The following is a 22,203-nucleotide window of genomic DNA, read 5'->3' on the forward strand; positions in this document are numbered from 1 at the left end:
GGGGAAATAGAGGTAATTCCTTCAAATCGCTACTAGTCATAAAGTTATGAATGGATTTGAACCCAATTTGGTCAGAAACATCCTTTGGGGAAGGGGAACAGATTTTGCATAAATGGTCACTCTGACCCCCAAGGGCCAAAGGGGCGGGGCCCCATATGGGAAATAGAGGTAATTCCTTCAAATCGCTACTAGTCATAAAGTTATGAATGGATTTGAACCCAATTTGGTCAGAAACATTCTTGGGGGAAGGGGAACAGATTTTGCATAAATGGTGACTCTGACCCCCAAGGGGCCTGAGGGGCGGGGCCCAATAGGGGAAATTGAGGCAATTCCTTTAAATCGCTTCTAGTCATAAAGTTATGAATGGATTTGAACCCAATTTGGTCAGAAACATCCTTTGGGGATGGGGAATAGATTTTGCATAAATGGTGACTCTGACCCCCAAGGCGCCAAAGGGGCGGGGACTAATGGGGAAATAGAGGTAATTCCTTCAAATCGCTACTAGTCATAAAGTTATGAATGGATTTATACCCAAATTGGTCAGAAACATTCTTATGTGAAGGGGAACAGATTTTGCATAAATGGTGACTCTGACCCCCGTGGGGCCAAAGAGGCGGGGCCCCATATGGAAAATAGAGGTAATTCCTTCAAATCGCTACTAGTCATAAAGTTATGAATGGATTTGAACCCAATTTGGTAAGAAATATTCTTGGGGGAAGGGGAACAGATTTTGCATAAATGGTGACTCTGACCCCTGAGGGGCACAAGGGGCGGGGCCCCATATGGGAAATAGAGGTAATTCCTTTAAATCACTACTAGTCATAAAGTTATAAATGCATGTTGTAAACTCAGAGAGTCTGGACTTCATTATTTCTTTAAAGCAGTTGGGATCCCCACGCTATAACCATAAATAGCATTGTTTGAGGTTAACAAACAAAAGGAATTGAACATGAACATTATTTTGACATTTGGTCAAATCGAACCAGGTGAGCGATACAGGCCCCATGGGCCTCTTGTATATAGATAGGTACTGGTGTCTAATGTACCGTTATATATAGATAGGTACTGGTGTCTAGTGTACCGTTATATACAGATAGGTACTGGTGTACCGTTATATATAGATAGGTACTGGTGTCTAATGTACCGTTATATACAGATAGGTACTGGTGTCTAGTGTACCGTTATATACAGATAGGTACTGGTGTACCGTTATATATAGATAGGTACTGGTGTCTAATGTACCGTTATATATAGATAGGTACTGGTGTCTAATGTACCGTTATATATAGATAGGTACTGGTGTCTAATGTACCGTTATATACAGATAGGTACTGGTGTCTAATGTACCGTTATATACAGATAGGTACTGGTGTCTAATGTACCGTTATATACAGATAGGTACTGGTGTCTAATGTACCGTTATATATAGATAGGTACTGGTGTCTAATGTACCGTTATATACAGATAGGTACTGGTGTACCGTTATATACAGATAGGTACTGGTGTCTAATGTACCGTTATATATAGATAGGTACTGGTGTACCGTTATATATAGATAGGTACTGGTGTCTAATGTACCGTTATATATAGATAGGTACTGGTGTACCGTTAGATACAGATAGGTACTGGTGTCTAATGTACCGTTATATACAGATAGGTACTGGTGTACCGTTATATACAGATAGGTACTGATGTCTAATGTACCGTTATATACAGATAGGTACTGGTGTCTAATGTACCGTTATATACAGATAGGTACTGGTGTACCGTTATATACAGATAGGTACTGGTGTCTAATGTACCGTTATATACAGATAGGTACTGGTGTCTAATGTACCGTTATATACAGATAGGTACTGGTGTCTAATGTACCGTTATATACAGATAGGTACTGGTTAGCCCGAGTTTCCTCTGGCCCTGACACCAGGGGCCCTACACAAGACATGGTATCAGGGCCGGAGGAAACTCGGGCTAGGTACTGGTGTCCTTATGTACCGTCATATAAATGTACATCAGAGAACTATAAGTGTACCCTTCATGGCCACGACGATGAATTTGTATCCCGCGAATGTTGAATTCCTTCGTTAATGCTTAGCTATGAGATTACGTCACTCGATATAAGTCTCTTTGATATCACCCAACGCGTTTTCTGGCCAAATCAATTACGCCAGTCCATTAAATTATTGATGTTGATATCAAACATCCCCCTCTCCGCAATATCACACTTGTATACAATATTTCAAATTCTTTCGTATTAAGCTCACGTGAGACAAGAAACTATTCATTTGAGGGTTTCGGACTAAGATGCAGGGATCTGTCGCTCCACATGCGATATAGTGATAGGTATTATCGACCACCCCACGTTTGTATGAGAGTACAAGTGTCATAGCATGCATTATGGAGGTAGAAGTGCCCCCGTTATAGAATGTCGGGTGGAGTCGAGATGTCAGTGTAATCTGGGCCTACCACTCAGACGTCAGCAGACTTTGTACGTCTGACATCTCGCCTGTACATCTATCGTGCCACGCGGCCGACAGTGAGTATTGATCAGTCACTTATGCCGGACTGAACTAAGCAACCTAGTGCATACAGTCATATGACGACGTATGTTAATAATTCTGGTCACAGACATAGAATTTATGTCTAGGATAGCATCGTGATCTTGATAGTGTTTTACATAAGTACTGGCGATGGCTTCACATACATATGATAACGTAGATACTATCCCTGTATGATAACGTAGATACTGTCCCTGTATGATAACGTAGATACTATCCCTGTATGATAACGTAGATACTATCCCTGTATGATAACGTAGATAATATCCCTGTATGATAACGTAGATACTGTCCCTGTATGATAACGTAGATACTATCCCTGTATGATAACGTAGATAATATCCCTGTATGATAACGTAGACACTATCCCTGTATGGATAACGTAGATACTGTCCCTGTATGATAACGTAGATACTACCCCTGTATGATAACGTAGATACTACCCCTGTATGATAACGTAGATACCATCCCTGTATGATAACGTAGACACTATCCCTGTATGATAACGTAGATACTATCCCTGTATGATAACGTAGACACTATCCCTGTATGATAACGTAGATACTGTCCCTGTATGATAACGTAGATACTGTCCCTGTATGATAACGTAGATACTATCCCTGTATGATAACGTAGATACTGTCCCTGTATGATAACGTAGATACTATTCCTGTATGATAACGTAGATACTGTCCCTGTATGATAACGTAGATACTGTCCCTGTATGATAACGTAGATACTATCCCTGTATGATAACGTAGATACTGTCCCTGTATGATAACGTAGATAATATCCCTGTATGATAACGTAGATACTATCCCTGTATGATAACGTGGATAATATCCCTGTATGATAACGTAGATAATATCCCTGTATGATAACGTGTATACTATCCCTGTATGATAACGTGTATACTATCCCTGTATGATAACGTAGATACTGTCCCTGTATGATAACGTAGATACTATCCCTGTATGATAACGTAGATACTGTCCCTGTATGATAACGTAGATACTATCCCTGTATGATAACGTAGATACTATCCCTGTATGATAACTTAGATACTATCCCTGTATGATAACGTAGATACTGTCCCTGTATGATAACGTAGATACTATCCCTGTATGATAACTTAAATACTATCCCTGTATGATAACGTAGATACTGTCCCTGTATGATAACGTAGATACTATCCCTGTATGATAACGTAGCTACTATCCCTGTATGATAACGTAGATACTATCCCTGTATGATAACGTGGATACTATCCCTGTATGATAACTTAGATACTATCCCTGTATGATAACGTGGATACTATCCCTGTATGATAACGTAGATACTGTCCCTGTATGATAACGTAGATACTATCCCTGTATGATAACGTAGATACCGTCCCTGTATGGTAACGTAGATACTATCCCTGTATGATAACGTAGATACTGTCCCTGTATGGTAACGTAGATATTATCCCTGTATGATAACGTAGATACTGTCCCTGTATGGTAACGTAGATACTGTCCCTGTATGATAACGTAGATACTGTCCCTGTATGGTAACGTAGATACTATCCCTGTATGATAACGTAGATACTGTTCCTGTATGATAACGTAGATACTATCCCTGTATGATAACGTGGATACTATCCCTGTATGATAACGTAGATACTGTCCCTGTATGATAACGTAGATACTATCCCTGTATGATAACGTAGATACTGTCCCTGTATGATAACGTAGATACTGTCCCTGTATGATAACGTAGATACTGTCCCTGTATGATAACGTAGATACTGTCCCTGTATGATAACATAGATAATATCCCTGTATGATAACTTAGATACTATCCCTGTATGATAACGTAGATACTATCCCTGTATGATAACGTAGATACTATACCTGTATGATAACGTAGATACTGTCCCTGTATGATAACGTAGATACTATCCCTGTATGGTACAAATTATCACGGTTTGGTTGAACATTTATTCTTTATAAGGTATCTGTCAGCCTCAGTTCCCCAGAGTGCCGTTGTAATTGGCGAAATCAGTATTAATGAACCATGAATGATGTATATATCTATACCTGTCTGTTGTTGTCTTGGTGGGGTGGAAGATACATACGAACGGTGTTATGATATCTCCCGACTGTAATTAGTATTACACGCAAATTAGATATGCTTTAAAGTGTGTAGATCGAATCACAAACATTATATTATTATAGTAAAATGAGATATGTATGTTTACGTAACTAGTGTCGGGTGGGGTGTCAGACCTGATGTTAACAGATTGACGTGTCGGGTGGGGTGTCAGACCTGATGTTAACAGATTGACGTGTCGGGTGGGGTGTCAGACCTGATGTTACGAGATTTACGTGTCGGGTGGGGTGTCAAACCTGATGTTACCAGATTTACATGTCGGGTGGGGTGTCAAACCTGATGTTACCAGATTGACGTGTCGGGTGGGGTGTCAGACCTGATGTTACCAGATTGACGTGTCGGGTGGGGTGTCAAACCTGATGTTACCAGATTTACGTGTCGGGTGGGGTGTCAGACCTGATGTAACCAGATTGACGTGTCGGCTGGGGTGTCAGACCTGATGTTACCAGATTGACGTGTTGGGTGGGGTGTCAGACCTGATGTTACCAGATTTGAGGTGTCGGATGGGATGTCAGACCTGATGTTACCAGATTGACGTGTCGGGTGGGGTGTCAGACCTGATGTTACCAGATTGACGTGTCGGGTGGGGTGTCAGACCTGATGTTACCAGATTAAGGTGTCGGATGGGATGTCAGACCTGATGTTACCAGATTGATGTGTCGGGTGGGGTGTCAGACCTGATGTTACCAGATTGATGTGTCGGGTGGGGTGCCAGACCTGATGTTACCAGATTGATGTGTCGGGTGGGGTGTCAGACCTGATGTTACCAGATTGATGTGTCGGGTGGGGTGTCAGACCTGATGTTACCAGATTGACGTGTCGGGTGGGGTGTCAGACCTGATGTTACCAGATTAACGTGTCGGGTGGGGTGTCAGACCTGATGTTTCTGGATTGACGTGTCGGGTGGGGTGTCAGACCTGATGTTACCAGATTGACGTGTCGGGTGGAGTGTCAGACCTGATGATAACAAATTTGTTGTGTCGGGTGGGTTGTCAGACCTGATGTTACCAGATTGACGTGTCGGGTGGGGTGTCGGACCTGATGTTACCAGATTGACGTGTCGGGTGGTGTGTCGGACCTAATGTTACCAGATTGAGGTGTCGGGTGGGGTGCCAGACCTGATGTTACCATATTAACGTGTCGAATGGGGTGTCAGACCTGATGTTACCAGATTAACGTGTCGGGTGGGGTGTCAGACCTGATGCTATCAGATTGACGTGTCGGGTGGGGTGTCGGACCTGATGTTACCAGATTGATGTATCGGGTGGGGTGTCAGACATGATGTTACCAGATTAACGTGTCGGATGGGGTGTCAAACCTGATGTTACCAGATTGGCGTGTCGGGTGGGTGTCGGACCTGATGTTACCAGATTGACGTGTCGGGTGTGTGTCGGACCTGATGTTACAAGATTGATGTGTCGTGTGGGGTGTCAGACATGATGTTACCAGATTTACGTGTCGGATGGGGTGTCAAACCTGATGTTACCAGATTGACGTGTCGGGTGGGTGTCGGACCTGATGTTACCAGATTGATGTGTTGGGTGGGGTGTTAGACCTGATGTTACCAGATTGACGTGTCGGGTGGGGTGCCGGACCCGATGTTACCAGATTGACGTGTCGGGTGGGGTGTCAGACCTGATGTAACCAGATTAATTTGTCGGGTGGGGTGTCAGACCTAATGTTACAGGTTGACGTGTCGGGTGGGGTGTCAGACCTAATGTTACAGGTTGATGTGTCGGGTGGGTGTCGGACCTGATGTTACCAGATTGACCTGTCGGGTGGGGTGTCGGACCTGATGTTACCAGATTGACGTGTCGGGTGGGGTGTCGGACCTGATGTTACCAGATTGATGTGTCGGGTGGGGTGTCAGACCTGATGTTACCAGATTAACGTGTCGGGTGGGGTGTCAGACCTGATGTTACCAGATTGACGTGTCGGATGGGGTGTCGGACCTGATGTAACCAGATTAATTTGTCGGTTGGGGTGTCAGACCTGATGTTTCCAGATTGATGTGTCGGGTGGGGTATCAGACCTAATGTTACCAGATTGACGTGTCGGGTGGGGTGTCAGACCCGATGTTACCAGATTGACGTGTCGGGTCTTTGGTTCATTTCCACTCGTGTTTGATCCGAGGATGTCCTTGGTTATGGCGTTGGTATGTGTGGTATGTTAATACTCGTTATAACTTATAGCTGTAAGTAAATATTTGAACTATTGATGTAATGTATCAATCCATCACGCTGAACACGATATCTACATTACCAAACATGCATAGGTACATGTGCCTAACAATTCTTATCAGTCAGTTTTCAAATTGCCATGGGAAACTTTCCAATATCTCGCCTACCTTCTCAAAATACCCCACACAGCATTTCATCTTCTCCTCATTTCGCAATATTGACTAGGCCATAATCGGTCCTTATCTTCGCGCTTGTGTTTGTAAAGTTTAATTGATTTTGCCTGATTGTTGACGCCATTACACGATATTACTGTATCACCTGTCTGATACGGAGTTCTTTATGGATGCGATTGTCTGTGATCAACATTTCTCATGTAACCTAAAATACCACCACGCAGTCACAAAAAACACCAAACTTTACAACAACTTTCCACTTTGAGGTTTGAATGCACACGGTTCACTGCACTAACTTTCTCTTCGAAGTTCATTAACACTCAATTATTCTAATTTTCTCTTCGATGTTCATTATCTTTCAACTAGTCTTACTTTCTCTTCGAAGTTCATTAAATCTCAATTAGTCTTACTTTCTCTTAGAAGTTCATTGACTCTCATTTAGTCTAACTTTCTCTTCGAAGTTTACAAAGTGTATTATCTCTCAATTAGTCTAACTTTCTCTTCGAAGTTTATTGATTATCAACTAGTCTTACTTTCTCTTCGAAGGTCATTAACTCTCAATTAGTCTAACTTTCTCTTCGAAGTTCATTAACTCTCAACTATTCTTACTTTCTCTTTAAAGTTTATTAACTCTCAAATAGTCTAACTTAATCTTCGAAGTTTATTAACTCTGAATTAGTCTAACTTTCTCTTCGAAGTTCATTAACTCTCATTTAGTCTAACTTTCTCTTCGAAGTTCATTAACTCTCATTTAGTTTACTTTCTCTTAGAAGTTCATTGACTCTCAATTATTCTAATTTTCTCTTCGAAGTTCATTAACTCTCAACTAGTCTAACTTTCTCTTCGAAGTTCATTTACTCATTTAGTCTAATTTCTCTTCGAAGGTCATTAATTCTCATTTAGTCTAATTTCTCTTCGAAGTTTATTAACTCTCAACTAGTCTAACTTTCTCTATGAAGTTCATTAAGTCTCAACTAGGCTTACTTCACATTGAAGTTCATTGATTATCAATTAGTCTGTCAGCTAACTTTAGCCTGGGCGTGTATTGGCTCTCAACTAGGCTAGTTTTCTCTTCCAGGGTAACTGACTCGCAACTAGACTAATTGTGGTTCCTGATCATACACGGGTTTATCATAACCGTATACAGATGTATAATGTGTATATTTGATACAAATTACATTTTCAGAGCTGTAACTAATTTATTATGTGTTTTAATTCAAGAAAGTGTAGGATCCTGATGATCTAACGGAATATACCTCCTACTCCCGTGGTTACACTTGTAAGATAAACCTAATTTTAAAACGTAGCGTTTTACGAGAGCATGTATTAATTGTGAATACTACTACATTACAGCGGTGTGGTGACGGTCGATATTGACCTCGACAGTCGAGACGTAAATCAGTGTAACACAGATCACGGACTTTTCTCCTACTCAGACAAATGTCCGCCAGAAACCACACAGGTAAGTAGTTTATGGGTACCTTTACAGAAAAGAGTAAAAAGAATTACCCAATCACAGCCCAGAACGATTACAAAATAACTCAATCACAGCCAAGTACGAATACAAAATGACCCAATCACAGTCCAGTACGGATACAAAATAACCCAATCACAGCCCAGTACGAATACAAAATGACCCAATCACAGTCCAGTACGACCGAATCACAGTCCAGCACGGATACAAATAATCCGATCACAGTCCAGTACGAATGCAAAATAGCCCATCACAGCCCAGCACGGATACAAATAATCCGATCGAGGTCCAGTACGGATACAAAATAGCCCATCACAGCCCAGCACGGATACAAATAATCCGATCATAGTCCAGAACGAATGCAAAATAACCCAATCACAGACCAGTACGGATACAAAATAACCCAATCACAAACCAGAACGAATACAAAATAACCCAATCACAACCCAATACGGATGCAAAATAACCCATCACAGCCCAGCACGGATACAAAATAACCCAATCACAAACCAGAACGAATACAAAATAACCAAATCACAGCCAAGTACGAATACAAAATAACCCAATCACAGCCCAGTACGGATACAAAATAACCCAATCACAGCCCAGCACGAATACAAAATAACCCAATCACAGCCCAGCACGAATACAAAATAACCCAATCACAGCCCAGTACGAATAACGAGCTCTACTACTATAGCAATGATGTTATATGACCGTATTATATCACTGATCGTTTGTCCGTAAATGTACATGGATGATGTTATATAGGCAGTGTATTATGGTAAATGGTATGTGAGTGATATGAATTATGATGTTATATGGGCGGTGTTAGTTGTGGTGTTATATGGGAGGTGTAAGTTTTAATGTTATATGGGCGGTGTAAGTTGTGGTGTTATATGGGCGGTGTAAGTTGTGGTGTTGTTTTGGGCGGTGTAAGTTGTGGTGTGTTATATAGGCGGTGTAAGTTGTGGTGTTATATAGGCGGTGTAAGTTGTGGTGTTATATGGGCGGTGTAAGTTGTGGTGTTATATGGGCGGTGTAAGTTGTGGTGTTATATGGGCGGTGTAAGTTGTGGTGTTATATAGGCGGTGTAAGTTGTGGTGTTATATGGGCGGTGTAAGTTGTGGTGTTATGTAGGCGGTGTAAGTTGTGGTGTTATATGGGCGGTGTAAGTTGTGGTGTTATATGGGCGGTGTAAGTTGTGGTGTGTTATATAGGCGGTGTAAGTTGTGGTGTGTTATATAGGAGGTGTAAGTTGTGGTGTTATATAGGCGGTGTAAGTTTTGGTGTTGTTTTGGGTGGTGTAAGTTGTGGTGTTATATAGGCGGTGTAAGTTTTGGTGTTGTTTTGGGCGGTGTAAGTTGTGGTGTAAGTTATGGACTATGTAAGTTTAAGTGTTATTTTGGCGGTATAGGTTATAAGGCAATTATAGGATATGGAAAAAATGAATTGTTATTTGTAATCATATAAAAATGTTATAACTCTACATATTCTTTCTTTACAGTGTGAACATAAACCGGGCCATGGATTAGCATTAGGGAGTTACGTTTGTGTATGTCGGGACGGCTTTTATTTCCCCAATACCAGTACTTCCGGCCAGTTTTACTCGGGATCTATGCTAGAAAGTGTTTATTTGGAGAACCTCAGCAATGGAACTAATTTCACCGGGGAAGGATTTCAGTGTCTGCCGTGTCTCCGTGGCTGTACACAGTGTGTGGATAGTACGCCATGCATGGCTGATTATAATATATTATTACGCGGCATACCGCTAGGAATTCAAAGTTTCTGTATCACCGTGACGCTTGTAATTGCGGCGGCAGTGATTCGTCTACGTAAAACCAAGGTAAGTAAGGCTACTGGTTACTCCAAAAAGTACTTCTTTGATAAATTGAATAAATATCATTTATTTATCATCAATATACTAAGATATCCAGATTTTATTTCATGTGCATGCTTACAATCATTAAAAGGTTAGGGGTCACCTGCTAGACCACGTGGGTTTTCTCCAGGTACTCCAGGCTCCGCCCACAAGAAGACCCCTGGCGCTCTTCCGTCCTGGCCAACAAACGTGGTTATTAATTGTTGAAAATAAATAAAGGTTACAATCATTCTTCACTTATACATTTGTAATTCATATAGATGCTTGTTGTCAGGGGTTATTTGTCGCGGTGCGTATTAGAACCCAAATATTTCAAATTACCTTGTAAAGATAAGTTGTTATCTCTTCAAATTATTGGCCAGAACAATATAACAATAGTTTGGCAAGGTATGCTAATTAAGTCCATATATATATATTGACATTCCAAAATGTATAAACTTTAGATGGATAAGATTTGGTTATATATTATTACGATCATAAGTATACAATACGTTTAGTGTGTTGGAGGAGTTGTCATCTGTCGTCCGTCCGTCAACTTTTAAGTTCGTCTCGAAAATTATAAGCAACTGGATACTGATATTTGACCAGAATGTACTTGGGGGCCTTATATTTTGCTATTAGTACGTTATCAGTCTCCTGATACTATGTAAATTACTAAAGACTTCAAGAGTCTTCTTCTTCAGATGACCGAGGGGTCAAATAGGGAAAAATTCCTTTGGGATTTTTTTCTCGAATTCTAGAAGGCTAAGGTTATTCATATTTTAATAGAGTGCACCTGCTATGGAGTACTGTGAAGTCTCCTTATGTCAATGACCTTGACCTATTTTCTAGGTCACAGTGGTCAAATATGTTCAAAGCTGCAAGAATCTTCTTCTGAAGTGTTAGAAGATCCAGAAGTCTGATACTAGTCAGTGGATCTCTAGGTCATAAAACACTATAACGTTTTCTTATATCATTGACCTTTGACATATATTACCGATATCCAAGGTCACAGGAATCAAAATGGGGAAAAATTTGCAGCCAGGTACTTATAAGATGGAATGTCATAAAGTTTCCTCATATAAATGACCTTGATCTATTTCGAATGTCACAGTGGTTCACAATCCATTATTGTCGTCTCAAGTTCAGAAGAACCATGGTACTAATGTAGGGCAACTATTAAAAAGTACTACAGTGTGTCCTCATTTACATGAACTTCACTTATTTTCAAGGTCACATGTAAAAGTATTTTCTCAAATTCTATGAGACCAATATGCATTATTTTTTGCCAACAGGTAACGAAGATGAAATTCTATAAAGGATGTTGTATACAGATGACCTTGAACTCTATTCAAGGTCAAAGCGGTGAAAACTGTTTAAAACTTAAATATTTTTCTCGGGTTTGGTGACCAGAGATTGATTATTGTCATTAGGTATCAATGGTATTTTTTATTTATATTCAAATGGTTTAATATCCTTTGAGAATATTTCTCTGAAATTCAAGAAGATACGGAGTACTGATATTTGTCCAGTATGTACCTAAGAATCAGTGGGAAATTATTATCGGTACAATACCTGCATAACACTACAACATAATACATGTTACCTGTATAACACTACAGCACAATACATGTTACCTGTATAACACTACAACACAATACATGTTACATGAATAACACCACAACACAATACATGTAACCTGTATTACACCACAACACAATACATGTTACCTGTATTACACCACAACACAATACATGTTACCTGTATTACATCACAACACAATACATGTTACCTGTATTACATCACAACACAATACATGTTACCTGTATTGCATCACAATACATGTTACCTGTATTACACCACAACACAATACATGTTACCTGTATTACATCACAACACAATACATGGTACCTGTATTACATCACAACACAATACATGTTACCTGTATTACATCATAACACAATACATGTTACCTTTATTACATCACAACACCATACATGTTACCTGTATGACATCACAACACAACACAATACATGTTACCTGTATTACACTACAACACAATACATGTTACCTGTATTACACTACAACACAATACATGTTACCTGTATTACACCACAACACAATACATGTTACCTGTATGACATCACAACACAATACATGCTACCTGTATTACACTACAACACAATACATGTTACATGAATAACACCACAATACATGTTACATGTATTGCATCACAACACAACACAACACAATACATGTTACCTGTATTACACTACAACACAATACATGTTACCTGTATTACAACACAACACAACACAATACATGTTACCTGTATTACACTACAACACAATACATGTTACCTGTATAACACTACAACACAATACATGTTACCTGTATAACACTACAACACAATACATGTAACCTGTATTACACCACAACACAATACATGTTACCTGTATAACACTACAACACAATACATGTTACCTGTATAACACAACAACACAACACATGTTACCTGTATTACACCACAACACAATACATGTTACCTGTATTACACTACAACACAATACATGTTACCTGTATAACACTACAACACAATACATGTAACCTGTATTACACCACAACACAATACATGTTACCTGTATAACACTACAACACAATACATGTTACCTGTATAACACAACAACACAATACATGTTACCTGTATTACACCACAACACAATACATGTTACCTGTATTACACTACAACACAATACATGTTACCTGTATTACACCACAACACAATACATGTTACCTGTATTGCATCACAACACAATACATGTTACCTGTATTACACCACAACACAATACAATACATGTTACCTGTATTACAACACAACACAATACATGTTACCTGTATTACACTACAACACAATACATGTTACCTGTATTACACCACAACACAATACATGTTACCTGTATTACATCACAACACAATACATGTTACCTGTATTACACCACAACACAATACATGTTACCTGTATTACACCACAACACAATACATGTTACCTGTATTACACCACAACACAATACATGTTACCTGTATTACACCACAACACAATACATGTTACCTGTATTACACCACAACACAATACATGTTACCTGTATTACATCACAACACAATACATGTTACCTGTATTACAACACAACACAATACATGTTACATGAATAACACCACAATACATGGTACCTGTATGACATCACAACACAATACATGTTACCTGTATTACAACACAACACAATACATGTTACCTGTATTACACCACAACACAATACATGTTACCTGTATTACATCACAACACAATACATGTTACCTGTATTACATCACAACACAACACAATACATGTTACATGAATAACACCACAATACATGTTACCTGTATTACACTACAACACAATACATGTTACCTGTATTACATCACAACACAATACATGGTACCTGTATGACATCACAACACAATACATGCTACCTGTATTACACTAAAACACAATACATGTTACCTGTATTACAACACAACACAATACATGTTACCTATATTACACTACAACACAATACATGTTACCTGTATTACATCACAACACAATACATGGTACCTGTATGACATCACAACACAATACATGCTACCTGTATTACACACAACACAATACATGTTACCTGTATTACATCACAACACAATACATGTTACCTGTATTACATCACAACACAATACATGTTACCTGTATTATCACAACACAACACAATACATGTTACCTGTATTACACTACAACACAACACAATACATGTTACCTGTATTACACCACAACACAATACATGTTACCTGTATTACATCACAACACAATACATGTTACCTGTATTACACACAACACAATACATGTTACCTGTATTACATCACAACACAATACATGTTACCTGTATTACATCACAACACAATACATGTTACCTGTATTACACTACAACACAATACATGTTACCTGTATTACATCACAACACAATACATGTTACCTGTATTACACCACAACACAATACATGTTACCTGTATTACATCACAACACAATACATGTTACCTGTATTACACTACAACACAATACATGTTACCTGTATTACATCACAACACAATACATGTTACCTGTATTACAACACAACACAACACAATACATGTTACCTGTATTACACTACAACACAATACATGTTACCTGTATTGCATCACAACACAACACAATACATGTTACCTGTATTACACCACAACACAATACATGTTACCTGTATTACACCACAACACAATACATGTTACCTGTATTACAACACAACACAATACATGTTACCTGTATTACATCACAACACAATACATGTTACCTGTATAACACAACAACACAATACATGTTACCTGTATTACAACACAACACAATACATGTTACCTGTATTACACTACAACACAATACATGTTACCTGTATTACAACACAACACAATACATGTTACCTGTATTACAGCACAACACAATACATGTTACCTGTATTACAACACAACACAATACATGCTACCTGTATTACAACACAACACAATACATGTTACCTGTATTACAACACAACACAATACATGTTACCTGTATTACAACACAACACAATACATGTTACCTGTATTACATCACAACACAATACATGTTACCTGTATAACACAACAACACAATACATGTTACCTGTATTACAACACAACACAATACATGTTACCTGTATTACACTACAACACAATACATGTTACCTGTATTACAACACAACACAATACATGTTACCTGTATTTCACCACAACACAATACATGTTACCTGTATTACAACACAACACAATACATGTTACCTGTATTACAACACAACACAACACATGTTACCTGTATTTCACCACAACACAATACATGTTACCTGTATTACACTACAACACAATACATGTTACTTATATTAGATCTACCGTAATTACTTGTATGGTGCTAGACCCAACAGATGTTGTTGTTTACGTCGGTAGCTACAAACGATACCTGTGCACGTGTTTATTTCGATAATTAAGTAAGATCGGCACATCTGATACGGAAGGCGGCAGGTGTACACACGTGTAAATGATATATATATATCTTTATATATATTAGTCCAACCTTCTGTGTGTAACCAAGGCAGATAAACACTGGCAAGTCAATACCAGCTCAACAACCAGTGTACGTGCCTCGGCACTTAAGTGTGTATCGATGTACATGTACACGATGGAGGCTAGCAGTGGTCTTTTTCACCTTCAGCGTTTTAATTTACCAGAGAATTTTAATAATGACCCTCATGGTGAATATTTAAAAAAAAACACATTCTTCTACTATATCAAGGACGAACCTTTATTTTCCTGTACAGGTGTATACCTAGTTTACCCATGTTAGAATATAGAACCACTCATCCCCTTGGGAGAGAGATGCGGGAATCTCAATCCTCGGGATAAGATTCCTAAGCTGCCAAACATTCGACAACTGGCAGGTTGAATATTTGAGATACCCTGTCGCCGAACGTCCAAGGAGATGAAGGATAACTTTGGCAATTTATTTTTTTGGGGGGGGGGGGGGGGGGGGGGGGGCTGGCTTTTAAATTTTAAAAATGTTTTATCATTATATCCCTCCCTCCCTTTTGATACTTTCATGATGTTGATATATTCAGAGTTGAAATATTTCAGAATTTTGATATTTTCATATTTGATACTGTCTTTAATATTTTCATGATTGATATTTTCAGAATTTTGATATTTTTACAATTCTGGTTTTATGGAAATTTTGATATTTTCATACGTTTTGTTTTGTAATTTTGTTATGCCCTTTATGGTTCCACTACCGGTTATGTTTTATAGATTACAATCATTTGTAATGATTACCTAAAGATAGTAAGTTATTAAGTATATTGAATATTTTGTTTACGTAGTCATGGACGTTTCCATATAAACGGCTTGCCTTCAAAACAGCTGTTATGTCTGAATCGCGCTCCTACAGATATCGCCACGGGACGTCGGCCTGGAATGCAAAAAACATAGCTAAATTAAAGGGGAATGTAATGATGCCGATATTTTTATCATAATTGAACTGGAGTTTCCGAACGCTTCAGAGTATGCGCATATCCTTATTACATATTAAATATTAGCGAAAGATATGTGAAAATGTGCTGTGGCGTCCCTACAAATCATTCTGTAGTGAACCCCTCTAGTGAATTTTGATAAGTGAACGGTGAACAGATAAGTTATCTAGGGGTGGTATTAACGAATATTTTCGCCTCCACTGTAATAAAACTTTCTTCGAATTTTTCCATGACAAGTGCTGATCCTCCTCCCTTTTACAAATCAATTTTCTATTTGACATGTTACCTCCATGTTGTAGAGCTCTGTTTGCTGCATTGTCTCATTCTAAACACGTGTACCAAATAAAAACCAGCAAGACAAATGTGTGGCGATAAATTGGCTCACTTTTTTAGGAGTGGCCGCAATTATTTTATTTTATTTTCATTCTTTTATGTTGATAATAGTAATTGAAATGATTTTGATTATTAATAGTATTTCTTTGAATTCTTTGTATGAATAACTATTAACGAATATTATAATGGTCCCCTTACTAGTTCAGACTGGCGAGAATGTCCATTTAACCTAGTGGGAGGATGTTGGCCTTTAAAGCGAGAGGTCGCCAGTTCGACCCCCAGCGTGGGCAGGATATTTTTCATTACCAAAATGGCCACCTAAATAATATCGAAATATGTGGCGTCCAAACAATTCATTCTTCATTTGCACTTTTAAATGTAGTAGCTGCAAGAATCAATGAGGATTTAGCGTGTGTCAAAGAGGATGCACTGTACGTCCGGCCGGTGTGACAGGAAAACCTTACCTTTAAGTTTTAAACTATTGACTCAGTGCGGACAGGGTAATTTTCATTACTCCTCCCTATAACACTTCCACAAAAATTTCCGACGCAATAATTGCGCTGAAATAACCATAGTCAATCCAAATAGAAAAGATATATTACTTTCTATACACAAAAGCAGTAGTACTTTTTCATATATAAATGGTGACGGCGTTTCTGTTATAACAGTCTGCTCTTTCACATGCAAGGATCTCGGTCTTAATTAACTGTTCTCTAGATAAACAAAAACAGGTCGTGGTTACATCTCAGACTGGCTTTAGACAGCTCCAACCACTAGACAGACTAATATATACCGTTACATTATAACATACACATTCTTATTTTGGAAAACAAGCAAACAAACAAACAAGCAAACAAACAATCAAACAAGCAAGCAAACAAGCAAGGAAACAAACAAACAAAATCAGATCTAACAATGGCCAGATAATAGTGAGAATATGTCTGAATTTTCAATATTGGAAGCAATGCTGACACTTAAACTACATTCTACCCTGAATTATAAACTCTGATTTAGGCGATGTTATGACGTATTAGATGTTGTTTTGTTTTCTTTTCTTTTTTAAGAAAGAAAACTATCGTTCTTAGGTGGGGTAGTCGGACGGTGTTAAGTTTCAATTGAAAACAGCAAATATTTCAGCGTGACTGATAATTAATTTGTTAATTTTACATTAAAGGCGGCGAGGTGCCGTAGGGATAATTATATTTCCAGAAGCTATGTTTAGTTAAGACTTAAATAATATACTGTTATACCCCGGCCATATTATTTGTTTCAATTTGCCAAAGTTTCAGGTCACATTTTGATATGCTTCCGGAGGAATGATCTCTACTCCGGTGACACCCAATGGTCGTGTGCTCAATATCTCAGTCTAACACCTCTAACATGACAAGAGATCGTAGTTTTGGTCTGTTATATAATCTGGGTCTGATATATGTTTGTGATCTGTTACATAATCAGTGTCCGGTTCATGTTTGTAGATTAATGAGGGTCTGATACGTGTTTGTGGTCTGTTATATAATCAGTGTCTGGTTCATGTTTGTATATTAATCAGGGTCTGAAACATGTTTGTAGTCTGAAAATCAGGGTCTGATACATGTGTGTGGTCTGTTATATAATCAGTGTCAGATTCATGTTTGTAGATTAATCATGATCAGGGTCTGATAAATGTTTGTAGTCTGTTATATAATCAGGGTGTGAATACATGTTTGACCTACGACGAGTGATGATACTTCCCGCCTGCTATACAATCATCATCTTTCAGATGTTTTTAACTGATGGCATATGCCGTTGTTTACGATATATATATATATATTAATATAGATTTGCGAGGCATGCCTGTTTAAAGGGGTTTAAAGGTTTTTGTGTCGCCTACGACGGATGTCGGAAACGCGGCAAAATAAATGTTGCTTTTTCCGACGGTGGCGGCGTCAACAACGTTAAGGTTTTTCGTTTAGCTTTGTTTCTCACATAGCTAGACCAACGAAACTTCAATATTGGATAGATGAAGCATGGGTAAAAATTAAGATTCTACTACACTTTAAATATTTCATACATGTAGGTTTATTCATTTTTGGGGTAAAATATAGAATTTCCGGACTTTGGAAAAATATAAACGTTAAGGTTTTGCGTTAAGCTCTTGCATAATAGGTTGTTTTTGGCAAACTATAAAAACTGTAGCTAGAGCAACCAAGCTTGTGTTAAAGTAGCCCGAGTTTCCTCTGGCCCTGACACAATGTCTGGAGCCCGAGTTTCCTCTGGCCCTGACACCATGTCTGGAGCCCGAGTTTCCTCTGGCCCTGACACCATGTCTGGAGCCCGAGTTTCCTCTGGCCCTGACACCATGTCTGGACCCCAATTTTCCTCTGGCCCTGACACCATGTCTGGAGCCCGAGTTTCCTATGGCCCTGACACCATGTCTGGAGCCCGAGTTTCCTCTGGCCCTGACACCATGTCTGGAGCCCGAGTTTCCTCTGGCCCTGACACCATGTCTGGAGCCTGAGTTTCCTCTGGCCCTGACACCATAGCTGGAGCCTGAGTTTCCTCTGGCCCTGACATTATGTCTGGAGCCCGAGTTTCCTCTGGCCCTGACACCATAGCTGGAGCTCGAGTTTCCTCTGGCCCTGACACCATGTCTGGAGCCCGAGTTTCCTCTGGCCCTGATACCATGTCTGGTGTAGGGGCCCTACACCATGGTGTCAGGGCCAGAGGAAACTCGGACAAGGGTTATAGATGTATCGTGGGATGTGTAGCAGAATGCATTAACTCTTTACTAGCATTTTCCTCGATTTTTGTAAAAATAAAAATTATAAAACGTCAGATTTCTGGACTTAGAAGAAGAAAATCAATGAATTTCATTAGTATCTTCATATATATCCCTGAGTACCCATGTAAAATGTGCACGATGTTGACAAAGCTGGACAGGCGATAATATAATTACGGGTCATTCTTGTTGTAACTCATCACTCTTGTCAAAGTATATGTTTATTTTGTTTTACAGGTCATGGTCAGTGGAATGTGGACTCTACTAGAAATAATACTGATAGGAGCTGTGCTTTTGTACGCAACAGTGAGTAATCCGACCCTCATTCCTTCTACCCGCGTTTTTTTTTCGGAATATGATCGGTGACCAGCTGGGTGGGTTTGGATTTCACAAATCAATAATCCACTGTACTGGACTCCTAGATGGTATATCCTGTTCAAAGTACAATCTGTCATCAAAATTAAAGGCCAGCGATTCCTTCAACCAATAAATGTTAGATCTGCGCGACAATGTAACGGTACACATATTGATGATCAAATTAATTAAGATTTGCTTTTGTCGAATGATGGATCAGATTTTTGCAGTACTCGTCAGTATGTGGACTATCAACTGTGTGTGGATTGTGGACTGTGTGTGGATGGTGGACTGTGTGTGGATTGTGGACTTTGTGTGGATTGTGGACTTTGTGGATTGTGGACAGTGTGTTGATTGTCGAAAATGTGTGAGTTGACGACTGTGTGGATTGTCAACGTGATGTCGATTGTCGGCTGTGTGTGGATTGTCGACTGTGTGTGGATTGTCAACGTGATGTGGATTGTCGACAGTGTGTGAACTGTCGACAGTGTGTGGATTGTCGACAGTGTGTGGATAGTCGACAGTGTGTGGATTGTCGACAATGTGTGGATTGTCGACTGTGCGTGGATTGTCGATAGTGTGGATTGTCGACAGTATGTGGATTGTCGACTGTATGTGGATTGTCGACAGTATGTGGATTGTCGACAGTGTGTGGATTGTCGACAGTGTGTGGATTGTCGACAGTGTGTGGATTGTCGACAATGTGTGGATTGTCGACAGTGTGTGGATTGTCGACAGTGTGTGGATTGTCGACAGTATGTGGATTGTCGACAGTGTGTTGATTGTCGACAGTGTGTGGATTGTCGACAATGTGTGGATTGTCGACAGTGTGTGGATTGTCGACTGTGTGTGGACTGTCGACAGTGTGTGGATTGTCGACAGTGTGTGGATTGTCGACAGTGTAAAGATTGTCGACTGTGCGTGGATTGTCGATAGTGTGGATTGTCGACAGTATGTGGATTGTCGACAGTATGTGGATTGTCGACAGTATGTGGATTGTCGACAGTATGTGGATTGTCGACAGTATGTGGATTGTCGACAGTATGTGGATTGTCGACTATGTGTGGATTGTCGACAGTGTGAGGATTGTCGACTGTGTGTGGATTGTCGACAGTGTGTGGATTGTCGACAGTGTGTGGATTGTTGACAGTGTGTGGATTGTCGACTGTGTGAGGATTGTCGACAGTGTGTGGAGTGTCGACAATGTGTGGATTGTCGACTGTGCGTGGATTGTCGATAGTGTGGATTGTCGACAGTATGTGGATTGTCGACAGTATGTGGATTGTCGACAGTATGTGGATTGTCAAAAGTGTGAGGATTGTCGACAGTGTGAGGATTGTCGACAGTGTGTGTATTGTAGACAGTGTGTGGACTGTCGACTGTGTGTGTATTGTTGACAGTATGTGGACTGCCGACTGTGTGTGGATTGTCGACTGTGTGTGGATTGTCGACAGTGTGTGGACTGTCGACAGTGTGTGGATTGTCGACAGTGTGTGTATTGTCGACAGTATGTGGATTGTCGACAGTGTGTGGATTGTCGACAGTATGTGGATTGTCGACAGTGTGTGGATTGTCGGCAGTGTGTGGATTGTCGACAATGTGTGGATTGTCGACAGTGTGTGGATTGTCGACTGTGTGGACTGTCGACAGTGTGTGGATTGTCGACAGTGTAAAGATTGTCGACTGTGCGTGGATTGTCGATAGTGTGGATTGTCGACAGTATGTGGATTGTCGACAGTATGTGGATTGTCGACAGTATGTGGATTGTCGACTGTGTGTGGATTGTCGACAGTGTGAGGATTGTCGACTGTGTGTGGATTGTCGACAGTGTGTGGATTGTCGACAGTGTGTGGATTGTTGACAGTGTGTGGATTGTCGACTGTGTGAGGATTGTCGACAGTGTGTGGATTGTCGACAATGTGTGGATTGTCGACTGTGTGTGGATTGTCGATAGTGTGGATTGTCGACAGTATGTGGATTGTCGACAGTATGTGGATTGTCGACAGTATGTGGATTGTCAAAAGTGTGAGGATTGTCGACAGTGTGAGGATTGTCGACAGTGTGTGTATTGTAGACAGTGTGTGGACTGTCGACAGTGTGTGGATTGTCGACTGTGTGTGGATTGTCGACTGTGTATTGTCGACTGTGTGTGGATTGTCGACTGTGTGTGGGTGGTCGACAGTGTGTGGACTGTCGACAGTGTGTGGATTGTCGACAGTGTGTGGATTGTCGA

At 39.8% G+C, this 22,203-nt stretch overlaps 1 protein-coding gene across 3 annotated transcripts in view; it reads left to right on the plus strand.

Moving 5' to 3' along the window:
- The window catches only part of LOC117317668 (probable G-protein coupled receptor 158), a 51,644-nt gene that overhangs the window by 11,896 nt on the left and 17,545 nt on the right, over window positions 1-22,203 (plus strand). For all 3 annotated transcript variants that reach the window (XR_004530220.1, XR_004530221.1, XM_033872540.1), the window contains exons 2-4: window positions 8,419-8,527; window positions 10,047-10,385; window positions 19,854-19,922. Coding sequence is in view for 1 of the 3 variants with exons in the window: in XM_033872540.1 (XP_033728431.1) it covers window positions 8,419-8,527; window positions 10,047-10,385; window positions 19,854-19,922 (517 nt within the window). In the remaining 2 variants the exon portion in view is untranslated. The remainder of the gene's footprint in view (window positions 1-8,418; window positions 8,528-10,046; window positions 10,386-19,853; window positions 19,923-22,203) is intronic.

The sequence above is a fragment of the Pecten maximus genome, chromosome 19 (assembly GCF_902652985.1).
Source record: "Pecten maximus chromosome 19, xPecMax1.1, whole genome shotgun sequence".
Classification (NCBI taxonomy): Eukaryota; Metazoa; Mollusca; class Bivalvia; order Pectinida; family Pectinidae; genus Pecten; species Pecten maximus.